General features: G+C 35.9%; 2 protein-coding genes across 3 annotated transcripts; both read left to right on the forward strand.

The window, feature by feature from the left end:
• The first annotated feature begins 1,637 nt into the window (after nt 1-1,637).
• On the forward strand, nt 1,638-13,664 carry LOC149030183 (SPX domain-containing membrane protein At4g22990-like). Of its 2 annotated transcripts, XM_089142501.1 has the most exons (11): nt 1,638-1,926; nt 2,427-2,500; nt 3,770-3,890; nt 6,520-6,831; nt 6,995-7,099; nt 7,233-7,684; nt 8,794-9,098; nt 9,406-9,590; nt 11,409-11,599; nt 12,792-12,925; nt 13,144-13,664. In XM_089142501.1, the coding sequence occupies exons 2-11, from the start codon at nt 2,448-2,450 to the stop codon at nt 13,380-13,382; spliced, it is 2,097 nt and encodes a 698-aa protein (XP_088998627.1). In that variant the 5' UTR covers nt 1,638-1,926; nt 2,427-2,447; the 3' UTR covers nt 13,383-13,664. The 2 variants fall into 2 exon arrangements, with proteins under 2 accessions (XP_088998627.1, XP_088998628.1); XM_089142502.1 differs by lacking the exons at nt 1,638-1,926; nt 2,427-2,500 and adding an exon at nt 2,577-2,663.
• A 1,702-nt stretch (nt 13,665-15,366) lies between these two features.
• LOC149030184 (protein HOTHEAD-like) lies at nt 15,367-18,125 on the forward strand. The gene is made up of 6 exons (XM_089144682.1): nt 15,367-15,464; nt 15,774-15,802; nt 15,910-16,554; nt 16,655-17,037; nt 17,125-17,690; nt 17,803-18,125. Exons 1-6 carry the CDS (start codon nt 15,367-15,369, stop codon nt 17,855-17,857), a joined length of 1,776 nt encoding a protein of 591 aa, XP_089000808.1. The 3' UTR covers nt 17,858-18,125.
• The last annotated feature ends 4,862 nt before the right edge of the window (nt 18,126-22,987 follow it).

Below are 22,987 nucleotides of genomic sequence, written 5' to 3' on the forward strand. Positions count from 1 at the left end.
TCATCTTTTTATCTTTTGTTTGGAAGTAAAAAGAGACCCTACATGGAGGCCATGTTTGAACCCATGGGCTGCTTTGTCTCTTCTCTCCTCTAACTTCCAACCCACCCACTGTAACTGATTCTTCTCTCATATCCTATCAACTCCCTCTTTCTTTTCCTTCTTCTGTCTGTCTCTCTCACAAGATTACCAGCCCCATTAATTGGATCTACTCAAGAAAAATAGTTCAGGGATATGTACTAAATATATATCTCTCTTTTATATGTATAATAAGATTCATTTCATTACATGGGCATTAGATTGAACTACTTAAACATGGGACATTTACATTTGGTATCAAAGTAAATATCATGTCAAAGATTTGAATATCAGAAAAGACTACTTGAAGTAGAATGAAAAATGTCAAGAAAAAGCCCTCTGCAGAGCAGATTTGAATTGCATGGCGACTAGTGAGATCCATATCCCTATGCATCTTAAAGAACTTTCACCAAAACAGCTTTCCTTCAATGGAAACAGGCAAAAACTGATTATCCCTGTAACCAATGGCTTCTTCTGCCAGGAAACCCAGGTGCTTTTGTGCTTAATTAACATAACAACAAACATCTTCCACAATCTCATGTTCAACATCTGTTCTATTCTGCTACCTTACAGCAGCAGCTTTCATGCTTTAAATCCGTAGTAAAGGGATGTCATTGGTTTTGTTTGTTTGCAAAAGGGTTTCTGGGAAGCCCTGTGACCTCCTACATTATTTATATATTTTATCAATTTAAGATAAGCGTTATCTCCCTTTTTCTTTTCTTTTTTCTCACACAATATTCAAGTTATACCAAGCAATTTCTGGGTAATCTAAACATTTTCATGTATCATGTGAGTTCGGATTTTTTTACTCATCAAAGTAGCAAAAAGCTTCATTACGGTCTTGCAAGATTCTCGACCATTAGATGGCAAAATTTCGGTCAAGATTGAAATGTCGACTTGGCACGTCCCTCAAAAAAAAGGATTGTGTTTTTTTTTCAATTTTTCATTAAACAAGAAATATAGGATTCATGTGAAACCACTAGGGTCTACCTCTGATTCATTTTATCAACATTTAGACTTGAGAAGACAAATAAACGATTACATAATATGATCTGAGGTATACAACACTTGCATGAATAATTTTTTATTTTCTACAGCACATTCAAAAGAGAAGTATATCTTTAAACGCTGATAAGGTGATCTATCTTGAATGTATATATGGAAATAAGAGATTATGAAATTATCCTCTATCATCAATCGAAGGTAAACTGTGTTTTTAATTTTAAAATAATTTCTAAATTTTCAGAGCTTTATTTTGGATTTGGATTGAGCAGGATTTACACAATACATGCAAGAGGAGCTTTGGGTGTGCCTGTACAAATAGTAAGGTCAGCATCAAATCTGCAACGTGGTAAAGTCGGTGGGCCATTGATCATACCTTTCTGATCTGATTGTTTTGTTTTAGAAGGAAGCAGATAGAGACGACACTATTGCATTTCATCCTCACTTGGATCAAAGCACCCTAGTGGGTGACAGCCACGGTGAGACACAAGATACCCATGTAGCTTTCAAGCTTTTAAACCTCACCGCCAACACTAGAATCACTGGGTTGAATAGAAAGACCTGATTTTCCGGTTCTTACTCGTCAGTTGTAACAGAGCATTCTTTGACATTGTTGGGCTTCGTTTGTTATAAAGCAACTGGTTTCGAATTTTCAGTGTTGGTTCATGGTTTTGGAAACCTCTTCTTTCTCTGTTGTGTTTCAGAAACTCTTCTCTCTTATTTCCTTTTATCAGCTTCGTTTCTGTGCTTCAGTAGAATAAACCTCTCTTGGGTTTCTCTGTTTTTTAATGGTGATCTAAGTTTCTTGCAAGTTTGGTTGAATCCTGGTTGAAGCCCAATTCAAGCTCGGTAAAAGAATTTGTTTTTATGTCCTTCACTTCTCTTCTCTTCTCTTCTGATGCTTTTCTCCAAGATTCATTATGCATGCAATCCACCTGAAGATGAGATAACATTTCATGGCGTTTACTAGTATATATTTCAGTTTCCACATTCATTGCCCAAGCTTGAAATTTGCTTGCACCTCCTATCAGGACTATTAAGAGGGTACTTGCAACTGAAAAGTGACATTGATGTCTTCTGAGAAACTTTTAGAATATGAATGAAGCTGCCAACATTCTTTTATGATTTTTCTATCAACAGCAATTGAACTGGAACGGGAAGAGAAAGTTAATTTGTGGTTTCTGATCGATAGAACTTATGTTATCTTATAAAACCAGTTAGGAAGTATCTTTGCTGATTATAATGGAAACTAATGGGCTTGCTTTGTTTTTAAATTTTTATTCATTCAATAATATTTTAATAACCATGGAATCTCTCCACCACCTAACAGGCTTAACGTTTGTCTACAGCTGCTGCAGTTATCATAAAAGATGGTTGAATTCGGGAAAAAGTTGAAAGAAAGGCAAATTCAAGAATGGCAAAGGTATTCTTGCTTTGTCCATAATTGTTTTTGATTAAATTGTTATTATTTGAAACTGTTAGGTGAAATTTTTGCCTCTCCCATTCCTCTTTCGTTTCAGATTTACCATGTAAAATTTTCTTCCCAGAACTGAATATCCTTTCAAGTCTGTAGATGCAGTTGGAAGGTAAACAGTATTCAATGTAGGCAACTCCCTTGAGTTGAGTTTAGAAACCCCATGAAGTTGTATGCTGTGGAAGAAAGTTTTTTGTTGGAAAATTTTTGCAGTTTTTCTCTGTTCTAGCTCTAAGGACTGTGAAGATTCTAACAATATGATAAGAACTACTTGTGCTGACATTCTGTATAGTCATGTTTTTTCATCTAAGTATTACACTGCTCTGCTTGGGAAAAATCCAGAGTTCTATGAAGGTAAATTGGTTCTGTAAGGAAATGGTTTTTGCAGCTATGGTCCTTTATCATTTGATTTTCTGTCTCCTATGATGAATAATTCATTCTTACGTTCTATCGTCAGTTACTGTGGTTTTCTTTCTTTAGTATCCAATGCTAGACTGCCCTAGCATACTTACTTCATATCTAGAAAGAATATTAGCATGGTATATCTTATATCTAGAATATTAATGCCCAAACTATTGATAAACTTTCAGTTTCTTTGATCAAAAGTATAGATGGAAGGACCAGCTATTCTGTGAAATCATATTTTCCTTTTGATTTACTTGTTTCTTCCTTCATTCATGGCTCATCATGTTCAGGTTTAGTTCCATTCTGTTTCATGTAACTTTGATAGCTCTTAGGTAGTGAAATTCTGGGGGTCCTTTTATAATTGTATGTGGCATCCAAATCACTATGCATTTGACTCTTGTGATCTTGTGACTTCAATTATGATGTGCAATTAAGTTTCATGCAATGGTCATCAGTTTCAATCCAGTGTTACACCAAAATACCCAACTAGCATTTGAATCTGCACATAGAGGGTGTGCAGATCCTTTTTTCGTTTCCTTTCAAATATATATTCCCATCTTCTGCAGTTCAAGAACATTGCGCAAGCAGGTGTCATTTTGGGTTTCTTGTGTTGCAACCTGTGACATTGGTAGGATGCCAATTTCAATGCAAAAACTTATTCCACTGCATAGTCAGTCCCTTCTAGGCTGTTGCAACTTGATATGCCAATCATATTTATGGGATTGATTGTCCATGTCAATCATTGTTTATGACATCATCCAGCATTTTCTTTTGTAGCTCATAGTTAGGCTAATTAAATTCTATTGCATTCAGTTATTACATCAACTACAAATTAATGAAGAAGAAAGTGAAGCAATATGCTCAACAAATTGAAGTTGGAGCTAAACAGCGCCATGATGTTCTCATGGACTTTGCCAGAATGCTGGATAATCAGGTATTGGAAGGTCACTGAATTGTAGTATATTTGTATGGCAATGCATATTTCACATCTCCATTCCTCTTGAATGTTGAAACGAGCATAGAGGATGTCTGAATATATTTTACAGTTACATTCCTTCTTAAATGTTGCATCTCTTGCATCATTCTGGCTGACATGTTTCTCCTCTTTCTAAATAAAAATGAAATCATAGTTATTTGACCATTGTTTTAAAATTTTTAAGCTCATGCCCCCTAATAAATGCTGTCAAGGATAGGCTTCTACATCTCGCAGTTTGCTTATTTTTGTTGAAGGCTCGTTCTGCTGTGATTCAAAATTCAGATTCAAAGAAAAAGTCAAGGATATGAACTCAAGATACAAGCTTAATAATCCAAAACATACTTATTTTATTGTTGTCCCACAAAGACTAGTCATTTCATAGTTATTTTGTCAATCAGCTTGATCTTCTGCCACACACACACATATACACAAAAGGTTGAATTAAATCTGGTATGTAAACACCTATTTCTTTAACTTTCATATCTGTGCTAGCAGAAATTTATTTATAAATGGTATGGAAGTAGCCAATTTATAGTTCAGGTCAGGAGCAACTAAAGTTGGTAAGTTTGGTCAAATCCCATCCAAGTGAGAAGCAATGGTTACCTGAATCAAATGTCTGAAAATGATTCCCTATGGTTTTTTGGTAGTTGGTCATGAAGTCCAGATGTTCTAAGGCTCTTCATCTGGCCTTGACATTTTGAGTTCATGTCAAAACTTAAGAAGTCCTCTCGTTGAAGGTTCTATCAGTTTCTATTGGATATGTTTGTGTAAGGGTGAGGTGCGAGGAAAGAGACTGATAAATAAGGTTCTAATCTTCTAAATAACAGAAGAGCAAACAACTGGATTGCAGGATAAATGAAATAAAACCAGATACAGAAAGTTATCTGCAATTAAGATTTAACACACAGTCGTCATGACTCTGACATTTAGGCAACCCAAGCTCATAAGGCATTATTAGATGGGTACTAGATGCAAGGCGAGACTGAAATTTATTCGCAACATGCCTGGAGGTCTTTTTGCAACTTTGGCTAAAGCAACAGATCAAGCTCAAACTTCAGTTGATGGGTCTGCCAGATGACTGATTAGACCTGAAAATTATATCAAAATATGATGGCTGGATTCTGGGATTTATATTAGTCTTTTTGTATGCAGGGAATTTGAAACAGGAACAGAATAGCAGTAAGTTGATTACTAGACCCAGAAGTCAAACTAAAAAATCTTAAATTTTATTGGAATGCAGGACAGCTGATTAAAGCAGGTCTTTACAGGTAGCAGCACAACGCGCGTTGAGTGGTTTGGTTGCCTAGGAGGGCACCTTCGTCGCCTAGACGACATGACAACTATGCAGCAGAACCTGAAAGAGATCTGAGATTGATGTAGAGATAAACCAGATTGTTGTTAGCAATAAGTGATTGGTAACGGAACTTATTTAAAACAGCAACTAAACCAGCAGAACAGTGAGCCTGGTGTGATCTATTAGGTTTGACTTTGGTCTGTAGCATGCATGATTGAAAGATAAAACATATATTTAAGGAAACTTAAGTAGACAGGGTAGGTATCCCACCTAATCCTCATCCAGAATCCACAGAGGTAAGGTTTGAGTCTGCAAAAAGAAAACCAGGAAAACTGAACTATTTTATCTTCAAAATTGTGGGAAGGCTTACAGGCAGTAAATACATTTATGGCTCAGAAAAAATAAACTCTATCTTAAGAAGAAGACTTACATCATCCAAATAGCAAATAAAAGCTTCTATCTTCCACCAATAGGAAAGTTCCAATCTGACCTAAAGATGACTTTAGAATATAAAGAAAAGTTTCAAAGTCTTCAGATAGGACTAGTTAACAAGGATTCAAAATCACAGCAACTGGAATCTAATAGCAGAGCAGAATCTGGAGACCTCCATCTGTAGAATGTCAGGTAGGCTCTGAAGGTCATGCAACTTCTTTCTTCTCTGGTACTATTGCTGGAACAATTTTCTGCATTACTGATAGTCCCTCATGGTTGGACAATGATGTTAACTCTACAAAGGTGGCGATTGGATGTTGGATCATTTTCCTATGACATGCTTACTAAAAATGTGTCTGTAATCGTGTGGAGGAAAACAATTATGAGCCTTTGGAAGATAGATCTTGTAGAGATATATTATTTGGAGGCATATTGGGTATGTGGCAAGGGCACAATAAGTCAAGCAGGTTAAGGATATTAACATATATTTTCTCTTAGAGTCATTAATTTTATCATAATGATTGTGATAACTGTTCATCTGCAGGTGAGTCTTCTTGCAGAATATCCATAATGTCTGTTATTCAAGGTCTTAAGTACTCAATGTGTCACCTCTTGAAATCTAAAGGCTTATGTGTTTATGGTTGCTTTCTTGATAACCCGATTCTCCCTTGTACTGTTATTGCACTTCAAGGAGGGCACATTATCTGCTGATTTAACTACATTTCATGGTGTTCTATCTTGCTTGTTCTTGTTGATTACATATTTTAACTGGAACTAACTGACCTGTTTTTGTTGATGCGGACTTCTTTCTTATTTGTACTAATGCATTTTGATAGCGTCCATTTTGTTTTATGCTTTCAGATTGAAAAGATTGTTCTATTTCTCTTGGTACAACAAGGGCAACTTGCAAGTAGGATAGCCAAGCTTAATGAACAACATGAGGATCTTCTACAGCAGCCAGAGGCATCCCAAATAGCTCAACTGCGAGAAGCATATAGAGCAGTGGGACAGGATCTTTTAAAGCTTCTCTTTTTTGTTGAGATGAATGCCATTGGCCTGCGTAAGATACTTAAGAAGTTTGATAAACGCTTTGGGTATAAATTCACTAATTATTATGTTACAACTCGTGCAAATCATCCTTACTCACAGCTGCAGCAAGTATTCAAACAAGTGGTAATGTGTCCCATATAACTTAGTAAAACAGTTTCTTCCTTCAATATCTTTTTTCTCATAGTAGAGAACCAAAAAAAAAAGTTATGTAAAATCATTTGTTAGAGGTTTAGTATTTCTTCACCTGAATTAAGCACTGTTGATTAACAAAGGAAAAAACATGCAGGGGATTGGGGCTGTTGTGGGAGCCCTTTCCCGCAATCTTGCTGATTTTCAAGACCGTCATGGGAGCTACTTATCAATTTATGATCAGCCAGCACTTCCTTCTCAGGTTTTGCCTGCATATATGAGTTGTTACAAGTTTCTTCACTTTTCAGATGGCACTCTAGTGATGTTTGTTTTATATCTGGATTAGATCATAGTAATTGGATACAATTGACTCCAAATAATGGTATTTTCTGTAGGATCCTGTCATTGAATCAATTAAAGCAGCAGTTGATAGGCTAACGCATTCGACCAGCTTCCTTCGCTTTCTTGGACAGCATGCACTTATAATCCAAGACGAGCTAGAAACTCCAGAGGATTATATTGATGATGAGAGATATCATTTCATGTCACTTGTTTTGAACTTGGTGAACACCTTCCTTTACATGGTCAATACATATATTGTTGTTCCAACAGCAGATAATTACTCAATTAGCCTAGGAGCTGCAGCCACAGTTTGCGGTGTTGTTATTGGGGCCATGGCTGTTGCACAGGTGGTTTCTTCATTGTATTTCAGTGCATGGTCAAACAAATCATACTTCAGGCCTCTTATTTTTAGCAGTATTGTTCTTCTTTTGGGAAATACATTGTATGCATTGGCTTATGATCTCGATTCAATAGCAGTTCTTATTGCTGGTCGTCTATTTTGTGGGTAAGTGATTCCTTAGTCTCCAATGACTTGAATTTGGAAGTGTTTATCTTATTTTATTAGTACCTCATGGTTGTTACATAGGATATCCTGCTTTCAATCACTGCTTTGCAAATATTTTTTCTGGGAACATGTTTTGGCTTACTTGTTTCTTGTGCGATGCTTCTATAGTTGTATTGCTAACTTGTCAACTGTGACATCTAAAAGTTGCTTGCTGTTTTGTATTCTTCTTTATTTTCTTTTGAAAATCTCTTGCCTTGTTATCGTATATTTACTAATTCCGCCCACCCACCTCTTCCCCCGGGAGTTGGAAAAGAAAATTTCCTGAAGGAAAAAGTAACCATGAGAATGCCTCTTGGTCTCCCCTTGGGTACGTGGGAACTGGGAAGGTGAAGACCCACTTGAGAATGCAAAAAAACACAATAGATAAATTTAAGAATTCTTCTTGGGAGCTAACACTGGATGAGAGACAAAAATTAACAACACTGAAAGTTGTTGGAACTCGCTTCTGTCAAATATATAAAGTTTAAACTATAACAAATAACTTTTACCATAATTCAAGGAAAGGAATATATTCACAAGCACTGGATGAGTCACTTCTCTAAAAACCCATGTAGTTATTTGGTATGAGAGATTCGATTCTGATGCATAGAGTAGGGGGGACATACCATGTGAATCATATTTTACATTTTCTATGTATTAACACCTTTTACATTATGTTTCTACCAAAAAAAAAAAAAACCTTTTACATTATCTATGTGTCAGATTGCAGCTCTTTTCTCATGCACTTGGTGAATTAGTCAACAGGAATGGTGGATAACCATTTTATTTTTCTTGTATTTCCTGCCCTAGTCCAGAAACTTGGTACATAGATCTTCAAAACTTTTGTCAATTTTTGTTTTGAGCCTACTGGTTGGATAGTTTTTAAATTAACCACAGTGATGGATATTGTACTTTCACTATATTTATTTTTTGTTTATGCCAATCTGTTACCATGAGTAGCTAGTGGTATAAACACAACTCTTTGAAGCATGTTTATATTCTTGTATTTTGTATATATATGTATCTTTGCAAAATTGAGTTCTTTCAGAGTGATTATTCTAATATTTCAGGTTGGGTTCTGCAAGAGCTGTTAACCGACGTTATATAAGTGATTGCGTACCTCTTAGAATACGAATGCAGGCTTCTGCAGCTTTTGTGAGTGCTAGTGCTCTTGGGATTGCATGTGGTCCTGCTCTTGCTGGCTTACTTCAAACTAACTTTAAGATTTATAAGCTAACATTTAATGAAGAGACGTTACCTGGTTGGGTTATGGCACTGGCATGGTTTTTCTATTTATTTTGGGTGTGGATTTCATTTAAAGAACCTGTTCGTAAGACTGAAGTGAACAGTGAAGTGAATACTGAACAGAAAGAAGGTACTACTCGTATGTTATCTTAAAAGCCCATCCTTTTCACTCATTTTTGGTGACAAATAGAACATTTACTACTTTCAACCATGTATATAGTCCAATCTTATGATTGTTACTAACAATAATTTGATCTTTATGTTGTAATCTCTTGATAACTCTGTCGGTTATTATTAGCCATTAGAAACATGCAATTAGTCTCCCTTAACTTCATTTTTATTTTAAAAAGTTAGCTATTCAAAATTTTCCATCAATTTGGCTAGTATGAATCCTATCGCCCATTGAATATTACTTAAGAAAATTGAATATTTATCAGGAGAAACTGATGCAATGGAAGAAGGCCTTGCACAGCCTTTGCTTTTAAATTCAGAAGAGAATCAAGAAGATGAAGGTGAAGATGGTGACCAAGAATGTGATGATAGTGAAGCAGCTTCTGAGAAATCACACAAACCAGCTACTTCAATTGCATCTGCATATCGTTTGCTTACACCATCAGTAAAGGTCTGTAACTAATTCCAACATTCTTTTTTCATTTTAAAAGTTCTCCAGGTTTCATTAAGAGTATATTTTTCATGAATATTACAGGCTTAAAAATGAACTTATAGGATTATAAAGATAGTTTAGTTTCCATTCACTGACATGGCCCACCCACGAAATTGCCTGTCACTGTTTCAATATTGACCAGACCTACGAAACATCTCTGGCCATATGACTGGAAAAGAAAAGCTTGAGGAAAGATAAATCACACTCACACTCTCACCTTCGTGTGACATTAACACCTAATCCACAACATTGCCTACTTTTCATTACCCTGAGATCTCATTCTTTCTGTGTAAGTATTGATCTGTCATGGCTTCTGTTTTTATCTCAGATCAAATCAATTTCAAATCACACTCCTAGTACCAAGATTACTAGGGTCCAATGTTCTTAAACATAATTCAGAATGAGTTTTTGGGGTCTTTGTAAGAACTGATTTATTCTCTGTCTGCACATTTTGGGATCTTACTCTTCCAAACCATTCTCTTCTTCCACTGTTTCAGCTTGGTGGACTTGAGCTTCTGGTCAACATACAGGACATTTGTAAGCTTCATCCCTTGGTTTCCACTACTAAAATCACTAGTACAATTCCCTTTAGCCTCATTTTCTGTTATCTTGACTAATTGATGGGTAGTCTGAGTAGAGATCTCAATGCCCGTCAATGTTTGTCTCTTTTCTCAGATAGTATTTCCAGTGTTTGTCAACTTAGGTTGTTTTCAGACTTTAATGGTAATTGATAAGCTTAAACAGCATCAGAATCTGGTGAAGTGGCAGATTCGTTATCCATCTCTGGATTCTAAACATTCTTGTTGATATATGACTAACCAATTCTCTGAAAGCCCATAAAAAATTAATTCATATCCCATCATTCTTAAATTTCCATCCATTACCTTGTTGGTGCATTAATCATATATCCCCTACAACTTAGTCTGTTTTGTATTAGCATTAAGATTAGGTTCATGGTTCTAAAAGTTGGATTAATCAATAATGCATCTTGAGGAACAGGAGAACAAATATTATAATGGAGTATCAGTAGGAGCTTAATTCGAACAAGAATATTTAAATGGAAAATTGTTGGAACCTAATTAGAGTAAACTAGACTGGTGGCTTAGATGAATTAGTCTGTTGCCAGGTCAGTGACCATAATGAACCCTGTTGCCCCCAATTTTTGTAATGGATACAGTTTTTGTTTCATTAGAATAATGTATCTGCATAGATACATCTATCTTACTTGATTTCTATATACATAAGCCCCCTGATCCAAATTCTTCCTCTTGGTTGTCTAGACCTATGAACAATCCACTAAGAAGTGAGAAAAAACAACGCACTAAATCCTGCCAATTTAAAGGCAATAAATGGAAAGGAAATCATTTGCTTTTCAGTTTCTTAGCCTTTTATCAATATTGACAGTCATAATCTCTGTTATGAAATATACAACTACTTTATACCTGAAATCGTCTAGCCATTATTTTCTCTTCCCCCTAAAACTCCCCCAACATATGTTGCTGGGAATTTGTTGGTTCTTTGATATTAACAGTGAATTATAAGCAGGATACAGACAAGGCATGCCTTCTTGATCCTCACCCCTCAGTTATGTGTTCATTCTCCTCCTCTTGTTTCATGCATGGAAAATATTATGCAATTAGTCCAGGATGTTATCAAACCAAAATTTCCACGTATATTTCTGTTTATTACTGGAACTAGAGCACATTTGAATATCGATCTCCCATATTATTGTTCACTTTATTATAATCCTTTTTATTGTTACTTGTTTAATTTCAGGTACAGCTATTAATTTACTTCATGCTCAAATATGCCATGGAGATATTACTTTCTGAATCTAGCGTCATTACTTCCTATTACTTTAATTGGTCAACTAGTGCAGTTGCAATATTTCTTGCCTGTCTTGGACTTACAGTACTTCCAGTAAACATTGTTGTTGGGAGCTACATCAGCAATATGTTTGAAGATAGGTAGGGTTTGCAGATAAGGTTTCCTTCTATATGTTTATTAGTTAAGTTTCTTATTTTATGTCTAAAATCTTATTATTTTTTCATACCAATGCCTAAGGAAAGCTTCCCTTATGGTATTCCAAGATCAGTAGAACTGTGACTCGTCTTAATGTTTTTTCGTATCAATGCCTAAGAAAAGGCTCTCTTATGGTACTCCAATTTCTGCAGAACTGTGTCTCATGGTAAATTAACTTAGCCAGAAATAAAATGAAATCTCAGATCTCAAAGCAGAAATTAGGCAAATCAGCTAATGATAGGGGAAAAAAAAATTAACCATATAACTTGTTGGGGGTGTGGGATTGGAAGGCTTTTTACTATTACTTGAATACAGGTTTGATGGTTGATGGAGTTGAGAGATTTCTTGTCCTGTAATGTCCAGTCATCTGCATGCAAAAAGAAACTATTAAATAAAACAGAAGAGTATATGAGTAGTTTTGTTCATTCAGACTCTGATAAACAATAGTTTTGTACAAAATATGTATATGATAAGAAGGGAGTGTGGTGGATTTAGTAGCAGCTCCACCTGGGGACATTGTCCCTACTGGGGAAATCTTTCTTATAAGAAAATCATCATCTAAGCCATTGTAGCTAAAGGAAATTGAGGCAACTCAACTAGAATTTCCCAATTCGAGCAACTACATGAGTGTTTTTTTTTTTTTTTTTATTGTTTTTTTTTATTAATTTCATTCCATGTTTATTGATATATGCCAGATGATAAGCAGAAGACTCCTTTTGGACTGTGTGGGGAAAGTGGTCAAACAACAAGTGAAATATTCACTGACACTTGTCACTATCTTTGTATTGATACATACTAGCTGGTGTTCTTTAACAACCTTAGTGGGGATAGTATTGCTTCAGCATCAAGATTGTTATTATTTAGTGCAATTCTTGGGTCATGACAATCGATATAACAAAAATATAGTTCGTTGAGTTTGATCAGTTAAGGGATTTGGCTCCTGTGCATGATATCCAATTACTTGTCTTGGCAGTTCAACATTGAAAACACAGTGCTTTGAGATCATTCAGTTCTGAGATTCTGATTTTAGCATGATAGCCATTTATGATACTTCTAATTACTTAAAATGCTTATTTCTACCCAGTTCCCTTTTGAGGCACAACTTTTTGAAGAGTTTTCTGGTTGATTCAACTGCAGGCAATTATTACTAGCATCAGAAATTATGCTAGGGATTGGCATACTCCTAAGTTTCCATCTGTTAGGCCCATATACAGTACCACAGTATGTCTGCTCAGCGCTCATCACATTTGTATCCGCCGAAGTTCTTGAAGGTATACACTTTTACCACTTGATGAAATACCATATGCTGTTGCACTCAGATTTTTATAGTTATCAGGGTAAATGTGTGGTTTTGTAGTGATTTGGTGGTGTTTTTTTTCATAGTTATTGATATTACAGTTAGTTTCACCACTCAGTGATTTGATTGTTTACATGATTTCCTCATCTTGAGTATATGATTCCTCACTATGATTTTGCTGGACCAATGTAGGTATAAACCTATCACTCTTATCGCGGGTCATGTCATCTAGGCTTGCTTGTGGAACTTACAATGGTGGACTACTTTCAACAGAAGCTGGAACCCTAGCTCGGGTAATTGCAGATGGCACGATAACACTGGTGGGATATTTCGGGACAAATAGGCTCTTGAATGCCACCCTAATTCCTACCCTCTTTGTTTGGGTATTCTCTATTGTTGCCACATTTTACACCTACAACTCTCTCTACTAATAAGTTTCTCTGGCCCCATATTCTCTCTTAAACCTCCTTTTCTTATGTTAGTTTTTCATGTCATCTTGTATTTTTGACTTGCAGTCAAAATCATTTTAGGTTTAGAAGTATCTCAATCAGATTTTAGAAATCCTTAAAAGTTAATTGCCTTTTCATGGAGAAAGCTTCCCCCTTCATCAACTGTACAACTGACATTCATGTTAAGGATAGAATTCGAGTCATCAATGTATTTCTCTCTAATGATAAAACACTCAACCTTGGTATGGTTAGAAAAACAATGCAACAGAGAAATGATACTTCACCTCCAAGAGGAAAGCCAGTCCACAGCAGAGGGTTAGTTCTAGAACTATCACCAAGCAAAACACATTTAGAGCTCTAACCAGTGAGAGATGGATGAGATTTAAACCTTTTTTTTTTGAAAGATCAGAACGAGTTTTGTAAGATCATGAATGTGTGAGGATTCCTTGTGGGAGCAAAAACATTGATAGAAGTACATCAATGAAAAGTCGTAAATAATTAATTTTATAGGTAAAGGGCATATAAATCATTTCATGCGAAGAATGCATCCTTCGTTATATATCATCTTAACATCCTTTTCTAAATATTATCAATGTTGATCATTCTTTCCTTGAAAAAAAAAAGAAAAAAGAAGAGATGGTTTCGTTGTCAAGTATTAAAAGCTGCAAAACTAACCAGATGTTTGATTTCAAATATTGGATATGGATGTTGGGGGTAATTGTATTACAAATTCTTCAAACATACAAAAATGACATTGTAATACAATTGAGAGATGAAGATCTTTAGCAAATTTGAAGAGTTTGTAGTTTCAACTGAACGAACCACCGATCGATGAGGTTGAGTCACACCTTGAGTGCTGTTTTTAAGGTAATTGATGCACTCTACTACCAAGGGTTCTTCGCACCACCACCTCCAAGATAAAGCAACCTCCAACTAAAAGATGAGGTAGTTCTTCTAGTCCCTCCAAGGAACCAAAAGCTATAGCACAACACTTAGACAACTCAAAGAAAGAAATGAACTTTGAAAAACAAATAATGTGAGTGAGGAGTGTCTCTACATTCACACAATATGCAAGAAAGGATTGGGTTTATATAGGCCCAAACCACACTTCCTCACAAGGGGAGAATCAATTCTCCACTAATGGAGAATCAAAGGTTTGTCCCTCCTCCACTAATGTGAATAAACCCCCTTAACCTAACCTCCCCATTACTTGGGAAAGTAACTCTCATATTCACTTCTTTGGAATGAATAGGTTTTAACCCATTCAAAGACCTTAACCCCCACTCATGGTAATGGCCATGAATGGTCATGAAGTTGAAATGAGAAATGAAGGTGAAGAGTTAGAATTTGAGTAATTCCACTATTCAAGCAAGCCCACCTCATCACCATGATCAAGACCTTTAAGACCCATGACCAATGTCATGAAGAGCCTCATAACCAAGATCATGAAGGGCCTCCTTTACTCATGGTGCCTCATTACCACCATTACCTCATGGTGCCTTATTACCACCATTACCTCAAGGGTCCCACACACAAACAAAACAATTAAATAAAAGAAATGCAAAAACTAATTTTGAAACTTAATATATAGAAAATATAGATTTTAATAAAAAAAACCTAACAATTATGGATTAGCTTAAGTGAGACTAATTCAATCAATTGGTGCCAATATTTTCAGCTTAGCCACATTTGAAGTACGTCGTTGTCTCATCTACAGCATCAACTCATGCTCGTACATATATAGAACTCTGAAACTCACTGTAGCAGCTGTCAGCTAGGGAATCAACGCAATTGATGTAAAGCAAAGAAACCATGTGTCTTTAATGAGTAGTGGAGTAGTAGATATTAGTTGCAGGTAATTAATTCCCAACCGTTTCTCCATCCATACATGAAGTATTGGGTACCTTTACAACTCACAAATCAGCTCCTTCTCCAACATGTGGGACGTCTTCTTCTGTAGTAGTCCATGGCCAATGTGAGAGAGATGCATCAAAGGGACAAAGTTTCAAACACAGACCCACCTGCATCTAATGGAGTTGTTACAGTTTTACAGATGATGCAGTTGTGATCAAATTCTGACATGATTCAAGTGAACTTCTTCTAGATCTTTTAATGTGAACGATTGGTTAGTTGAGGAGGTCATAAAAAATCTGAGACATAAAATCTTCCCCTCACCGTTTATGTTGTTGGCTCTGGAAGGGACCGTATCAATTTATACTACCTTCACTTGGGTTTTTTTTTAGGACGATCGTGTTTGAAGCCTGAAAGCTAGAAGATACCCAGCAGCTGCAGAAACAATCAATCATGGACTCTGGAAGATGGTGGAGACTGATTATAAGCATCTTCCTTGCTGTAATTCTCTGCTCATGGCAGAAATCATGGCTTCTGCCATGGCCTAGAAGGTATGTTGATTTTGGTATCACTTGCAGAGACTTTATGAAAAAAGAAGACAAAAAAAAAAATCTTCTTAATTACCCATGATTGACTGACCAAACTTCCAATTTTGCAGCAACTCCGCGCTACCCATTTCTTAAGCAAGCAGGCTCAGCACCAGCAGTTTCATATTATGATTACATAATAGTGGGAGGGGGAACATCTGGGTGTCCATTGGCTGCTACACTTTCTCACGGTGCCAGTGTCTTGTTGATAGAGAGAGGAGACTCTCCTTATGGCAATCAAAACATAACCAACTTAGAATCCTTCGGTGACACTCTTGCTGACACATCTCCAACCTCACCTGCACAACAATTTATCTCTGAAGATGGCGTTTACAATGTCCGTGCCCGCGTTTTAGGCGGCGGAAGCTGCTTGAATGCGGGGTTTTACACCCGTGCCGGCAGTGACTACATCAGGGACGCTGGATGGAATGCTAGACTTGTTAACCAGTCCTACCGTTGGGTTGAGAAGATGGTAGCCTTCAAGCCCCCCATGCTTCAGTGGCAATCTGCAGTCAGAGATGGATTGATTGAAGCTGGTGTGTTGCCTGATAATGGCTTCACTTATGACCACATTTATGGGACTAAGGTTGGTGGAACTATATTTGATTCTAGGGGTCATCGACACACTGCTGCTGATCTGCTCAGGTATGCCAACCCCAAAGGTCTCACAGTTATTCTACATGCCACAGTTCATAGGATCATGTTTAGAACCAAAGGTAAGAAACTAACAAGAACCCAATTTCCCTTTATGCATGACTTCATAAACGATATATCATCGATCTCATCTTAAATAGTTAGCATTACATCCCATTACAGGGAAGTTAAGACCGACAGCAAATGGAGTGGTGTTCACAGATGATGCAGGAGTGAGACACAGAGCATACTTGAAGAAGGGAGCCATGAATGAGATAATCTTATCAGCAGGAGCCCTTGGCAGTCCACAACTGTTGATGCTGAGTGGGATTGGTCCTGCCCAACACCTTAAATCCCACAACATCAAGGTGACATTGGACCAGCCCCTAGTGGGGCAAGGAATGGCAGATAATCCCATGAATGCCATCTTCATTCCTTCCCCAAATCCTGTTGAAATCTCTCTGATTCAGGTTGTTGGCATTACTACCCTTGGAACCTATATTGAAGCTTCAAGTGGCAGCAACTTTGCTCAGACCAAAAGAGACTTTGGCATGTTTTCACCACAGGTTCTTATTCAGTTCTCATTGATACACCTCTCTTATTCATCTGTGCAAACTTCAAAAATTGACACAAATGGGAATTTCTTGTTGTAGACTGGGCAGTTGTCGACTGTGCCCCCAAAGCAGAGGACTCCAGAAGCCATAGCAAAAGCAACAGAAGCCATGAAAGCTCTTAGCAATGATGCTTTTAGAGGTGGGTTCATCTTGGAGAAAGTCATTGGTCCTATCTCGAAAGGGCATCTTGAGCTCAACAGCACAAACCCCAAGGACAACCCATCAGTCACCTTCAACTACTTCAAAGAAGCAAAGGATTTAGAGAGATGTGTTGATGGAATTAAAACCATAGAGAAGGTGATTGAATCCAAGGCCTTCAGTAAATTCAGATACCCATATCTCTCCGTGCATGCCCTCATCAACATGACCTCAAATTTCCCAGTGAACCTGAGGCCAAAGCATACCAATGATTCTACCTCGTTGGAGCAATTCTGCAAGGATACAGTGCTAACCATATGGCATTATCATGGAGGGTGCCAAGTGGGAAGTGTTGTTGATCGAGATTATAAAGTTCTTGGGATAGATGGATTGAGGGTTGTTGATGGCTCCACCTTCCATGATTCCCCTGGTACAAATCCTCAAGCTACTGTAATGATGCTTGGAAGGTAACCATCATCGTCATCTTCTTCTTCTTCTTCGGTTGCTTTTGTTGGATTAATCTGAATGACACATTAATTTTTGTTGATATTAATATTTCTTATTTGGGTGTTCATGCAGGTATATGGGTTTAAGGATTCTGAGAGAGAGGCTTGTAAGGAACAGATCGAATTAAGACATGAACAGCGAAACGTGCACCTGATTAATTATTAAGGAATGAGTTGTAAGTGCGTGTGCGTGTATTAGCGCGTGAAATATGCTATTTGTGTTTCATAATCTCAAATAAAATGGAAATGGAAGGTTAGTGGAATGATTGTGAACTTGACTTCTAAGTGGAGAGGTCCTAGGTTCAATCATTGTTGTCGCTAATATCCGCATTCTTAATTTCCCTTTATATAAAAATGCCTTCGTACAAAAAATAAAAAGGAATAATTATTATTGCATCCATGTACTTTGATTTTATTACTGTTTTATTCCTTGTATTTTTTAAAATTATTAATTTAACCTTTAACTTTATCTACAATTACTAATGGTCTCCTACCATTAAGTTAAACTAATGATGTGATATCTATATATTTTCTGAAAATTAAAAAAATGACCTAGAGTCATCTCTATATTTAGTTATCCTTTTGTCAAGTTATAATACAACCCTAATTAATTTTAGATCAATTTTTTCCTAAAAATAAATCACAATTAAAGGAAAGATGTGATCTTTCTTTTCAAAAAAGAAACTATAGAATAAATAAAAGATGTGATTGAATAAAATTCAAAATAAAAACTTAAGATGAGGAAATATCAATTTAATTCCAATGCATCCAAATTCTTGCAAAATCAAGTTAGATGTGCCCCAACCGCACTATCTGGTGACCACCTCAGAAGGTTAAGTTAATGATTAGAACATCATAAAGCTCTGACTAATTGTAGAGCTTAATCGAATAATGTTAATGGAAGGAAATCATTCAGTTACCTCAGTTGTGCATGAATCTTTAGTTTATATAGAGTTTTCCCCTTGTTCTTGATCATTGGATTTGTTCATGATCCTTCCTTCGTAACCGTTTGATCCTAAGATTTTTACCCTTCTTTCAGGGTTAATGGTAGTTTCCTTTTGTGGCATGATCGTGTATCTCGAATATCATAGGATCACGTCTCTGATAACCGTTAAGGCTCCTTCATTCTTACGTTACTCACTGGTTCGAACTGGAACTGTCCCGATCAGGTTTCTAGTCCCAACCATAATTGAACCCGTTCGTTCCATGACCCGCAGTTGAACCTGGTTTGGTGCTATTTTATCCTCATCAAATTCAAAGTTAAAATTTAAAAATCACCTAATATATACTAACCGTTGTGCATGTTACTAAATTTCCTATCAATTAATATCTTATATGTTAATTTATTTATAAAACTTCCATCAGAAAAATTTAAGTTGAACTTGAGAGTTTCAAAAACCATAAACATGTCGTCTAACCAATCCTAAATTAAATTCTCAAAAGAAAATAAAAAGAAAAGGGATAATTATTGTTGCCTCTTTCTTTTACTGTGTACTTTCTAAAATTATTAATTCAAACTTTAACTTTTTTACAATTACTAATGCCCCTTGATGATATGGCATGTATATATTTTCTCAAAATTTTAAAAATAACCTTGGAATTATCTTTATGCTTATTTATAATTTTGTCAAGTTACATTACTATCCTTAATTAACGATGAAAAAAAATTAACCTTAAATCTATTTTCTTCTCTAAAAAGAAACCACCGAATTAAAAAAATATGTAATTTTTCTTTTTTAAAAAGAAACAACCTAATTAAAGGATGTGATTGAATAAAACTCAAAATAGAAACTAAATATGAGGAAATATCAAATTTAATTCAATGTTGAAAATTGAAAATCACCTAATATTTGCTAACCATTGTGCATATTACAAATTTTCCTATTAATTAACATCTTATTTGTTAATTTGTTTGTAAAAGTTCCATCATTGTGATTGTGAAAAATTTAAGAGTTTCAACAACCATAAATGTGGGTCCAACTGATCCCAAAAAATTTTCAGAAAAAAAAAACAAAATCTAAAAATCCATGTAGGACGATTTATATTTTTTAATCCATGTATTTATTTTTTAATATTATTCTTTCTTAAAAAAAAAAAAAAAAAAAAAAAAATCCTCGCTTTCTCTCACCGTGGTCGGTGGTTGCATTTAAAGCGTTTGATAAAATGTCCGAGTCAAATTAGCATTAGTTGGGCGCTCGTACGTATGAGCCCGCCATTAATAACCGCCATTTTGGTTGCAGCAACCCATAATCAAGCAGACCTGTTTCTTCTTTTTTGGGTCAAACAAACAGGCTTTTTTCCTTCCTCTAATTATATTATAGCGCATTTTGACGGATTCCAGAATGGACAAAGTTGAAATTAAAATCAGATCAGTTAGCTTATTGATTCTAAATCTAAGTTCTGAGATCCTTTTTTGACAAATTTTTGGATCTTGGTTTCACCCTAGGACCAAGGTTTAAAGTATCACACGATACCATATGATACTAGCCGATATGTATCCATATTTGACACAACCGATACGATACATCTCGATACGTCTCTCCATTGAATTACATTAAAATACATTAGCTAGAGCGATACAATACTCGATACAGGACGATACATCTCTTAAAATCACCTGACCGATACGATACTCGATACCGATATTTTAAACCTTACCTAGGACGATGAAACTCCATACATTCATCCAAAAATAAAATAGTAAATTGCACTGGTACTCTATAATATTGGAGGCTTTAAAGCACTGACACCCCATTTTATGTTTAAAAAGTACAGAGACCCCATAATTGGATTTTCATCAAATTTATCATTGAAAATAGTTAAATTATTGTTTATTTTAAAAAAATATCCCTATAATAAACAATGTTTGAAAGGTTTTCAGTGATAAATTGGACAAATATAAATTTGATGAAAATCTAATCTTGGGTTAAATGTGTTTTTATACATAAGATGGGGGTACCACTGTTTTAAGGCCTCCATTTTGGGGTGCCAATGCAATTTGCCCAAAACAAAAATATGAAACCCCACATGTTGCTCTTATTTACTATTTTTCCTTTTCTTTCTTCAGGTAAAAGTGATCTTCTTTAAAATTGAATAATAGCTAACTTTTGTTTTTTCCCCAGTTAAAAGCAAACTTACTGAAAAGAAGGGCGAAATAGAAAGAGCACCCGGCCTTCTAATCAGACAAGGTAAAACGTTTTGCCGAAATTTGCCCAAAATTTGGCCAATTTCGGCTGGTTCGAATACTATCGACATAAAAAATTCACCAAAATCGATATTCCCAAAAGTCGTCGGAAAATCATCGAAAAATCGTCAATTTGTCAGTGAACTGGCAAAAATTTCGAAAGCCTCATAGAAGTCAATGACCGACTTGAAAGGTAAGCGTAAAACCCAAAATTAACAAACTGATGGAATAAAAGCCATGGGAACTGTCGGCAAGGAAAAAAAAAAAAAACCCAGAAATACAAGCAAACCGTTCGAGCTTCCGGCGGTGAAGAGGAGGATACACACCAAATGTAAACTAGAGAAAAGCCAAAGTGAAATCTTATGGCAGCGGAATGTTAAAAAAAAAAAATCCATAAACATGCTTCAAATCTGTACTAACAATGTTGAAGAAGAGGATGATACGAAACCGATTAAGCTTAAATGGCAAACCAAATGAGAAGAGCTCGATGATGGCAGCAACTTCCCTGAAGCCAAATTGGAGACTGGAGATGCAACCAGGAGGAATGACGAATGACATTTTTTTTATTCTTTGAGACTTTTTTTTTATTACTTAAATGAAAAAACAATTTACACAAAGCACGTGCTTGCCTTGCCATTTTGATGATATGTTCTACACAACTACACCATGTGGCCTTGTGTCACCTCGAAATTTGGGCGAGATTTTGGCAAATTTTTGCGGGAATTTTTGGCAAAATTCGCCCCTGGGCTAACCGGCAAATTCTACCGAAATATCACACCTTGAATTAGACAAATCTTCTTTTTTTTTTTTTTGGTAAACAATTAGACAAATCTAAAAGTCAAGGATCAGAGACTAGGCAAAATATCCTTCTCACCAAGGTCGTCGCCCTCTTTGCTAAGGAGTCTGCAATTAGATGGGCCTCTTAGGGAACAAGTTTCCAGCCCATTAGCAAATCATTAAAATTAGATCTCTCCCAATAAGCTATTGGGACGGCCGGTTTTGGTTCCTAGTGGACATTTTCGGTTCCATTGCTGGTCTTAGTCTAAATGTAACATTTCTCGCTTAGACTACTTGATGTACCTATGTAATTAGGGGTGCCAATTTGTAGTCCAAACCATTGAAATCGAACCGCTCTAGCCTATTATAGTCTGAACCGACCCGAACCAAACGTTAATGGGTTGTGTTTGGGTTGAGGATTGCAGAGCTCGCACCAGCCCGAAACCAAACCACAACCGTTGTAACTCGTTTTGTAGTTTTACATTAAATAATATTTGAATCATCATATTATTAATAGGTAATTAGTATAGACAATTAAAAAAATTAAACATGAATTCAAAGATCAACTCTAGTCATTCTACTACTTGTAAGGGACAATTAGAACGATTAAGTATGAATGTCCAATTGAATGTATTAAGTTTTTTAAAATTGAGTTGAGTAAATACTTATCCAATATGGAGATATTTAGTTTGATAATCCAAAAAGAAATGGACTTCATAGAAAGGGGAAAAAATTTACATTCTCACAAAACAAGGACCCAATTTCAAGACAATCAATCATAGTATAAATGAAATTTAAAAGTGTTTTTGGTTTGAAGATTTGTTTCAATGGAGCCTGAGGAATGAACTTACACTCTCTATACTGTCTAGTTCTTGATTTCTATAAGGTGGGTGGGTTTTCTATAACGTGGAATGACTTTTAATTTTTTGAATGAAAATTGATCAATAGCAATTTTGCTTTGCATGGAATTTTTTCTTACAAAAAAAAAAGAAGAATAATTTTGGCTTTTGTTGTAGGATGCTCAATTATTATTATTATTATTATTTTGTTTTTCACATACCATTAATCGTTAGTCAAGCAGAGTCTAAACTGTTAGCTCAAACCCAAACCTAAACCAGTTCGAAACTGTTATTTTGTTAATGAGCCGTGTTTGGGCTAGATGCTTTATAGTCCAAAACCGCCCCAAACCACTCCGTTGATCTAGTTATATCTATTGCCTAAATGCTTAGATGTGGTTTCACCTCCTAAATATATAGTGGAAGAACGTAAGGGGAAGACAATTCTCTACTCGTCGGAA

This window comes from Hakea prostrata, chromosome 1 (assembly GCF_041222555.1).
Source record: "Hakea prostrata isolate BN-2017 chromosome 1, UWA_Hpros_2, whole genome shotgun sequence".
Taxonomy (NCBI): Eukaryota; Viridiplantae; Streptophyta; class Magnoliopsida; order Proteales; family Proteaceae; genus Hakea; species Hakea prostrata.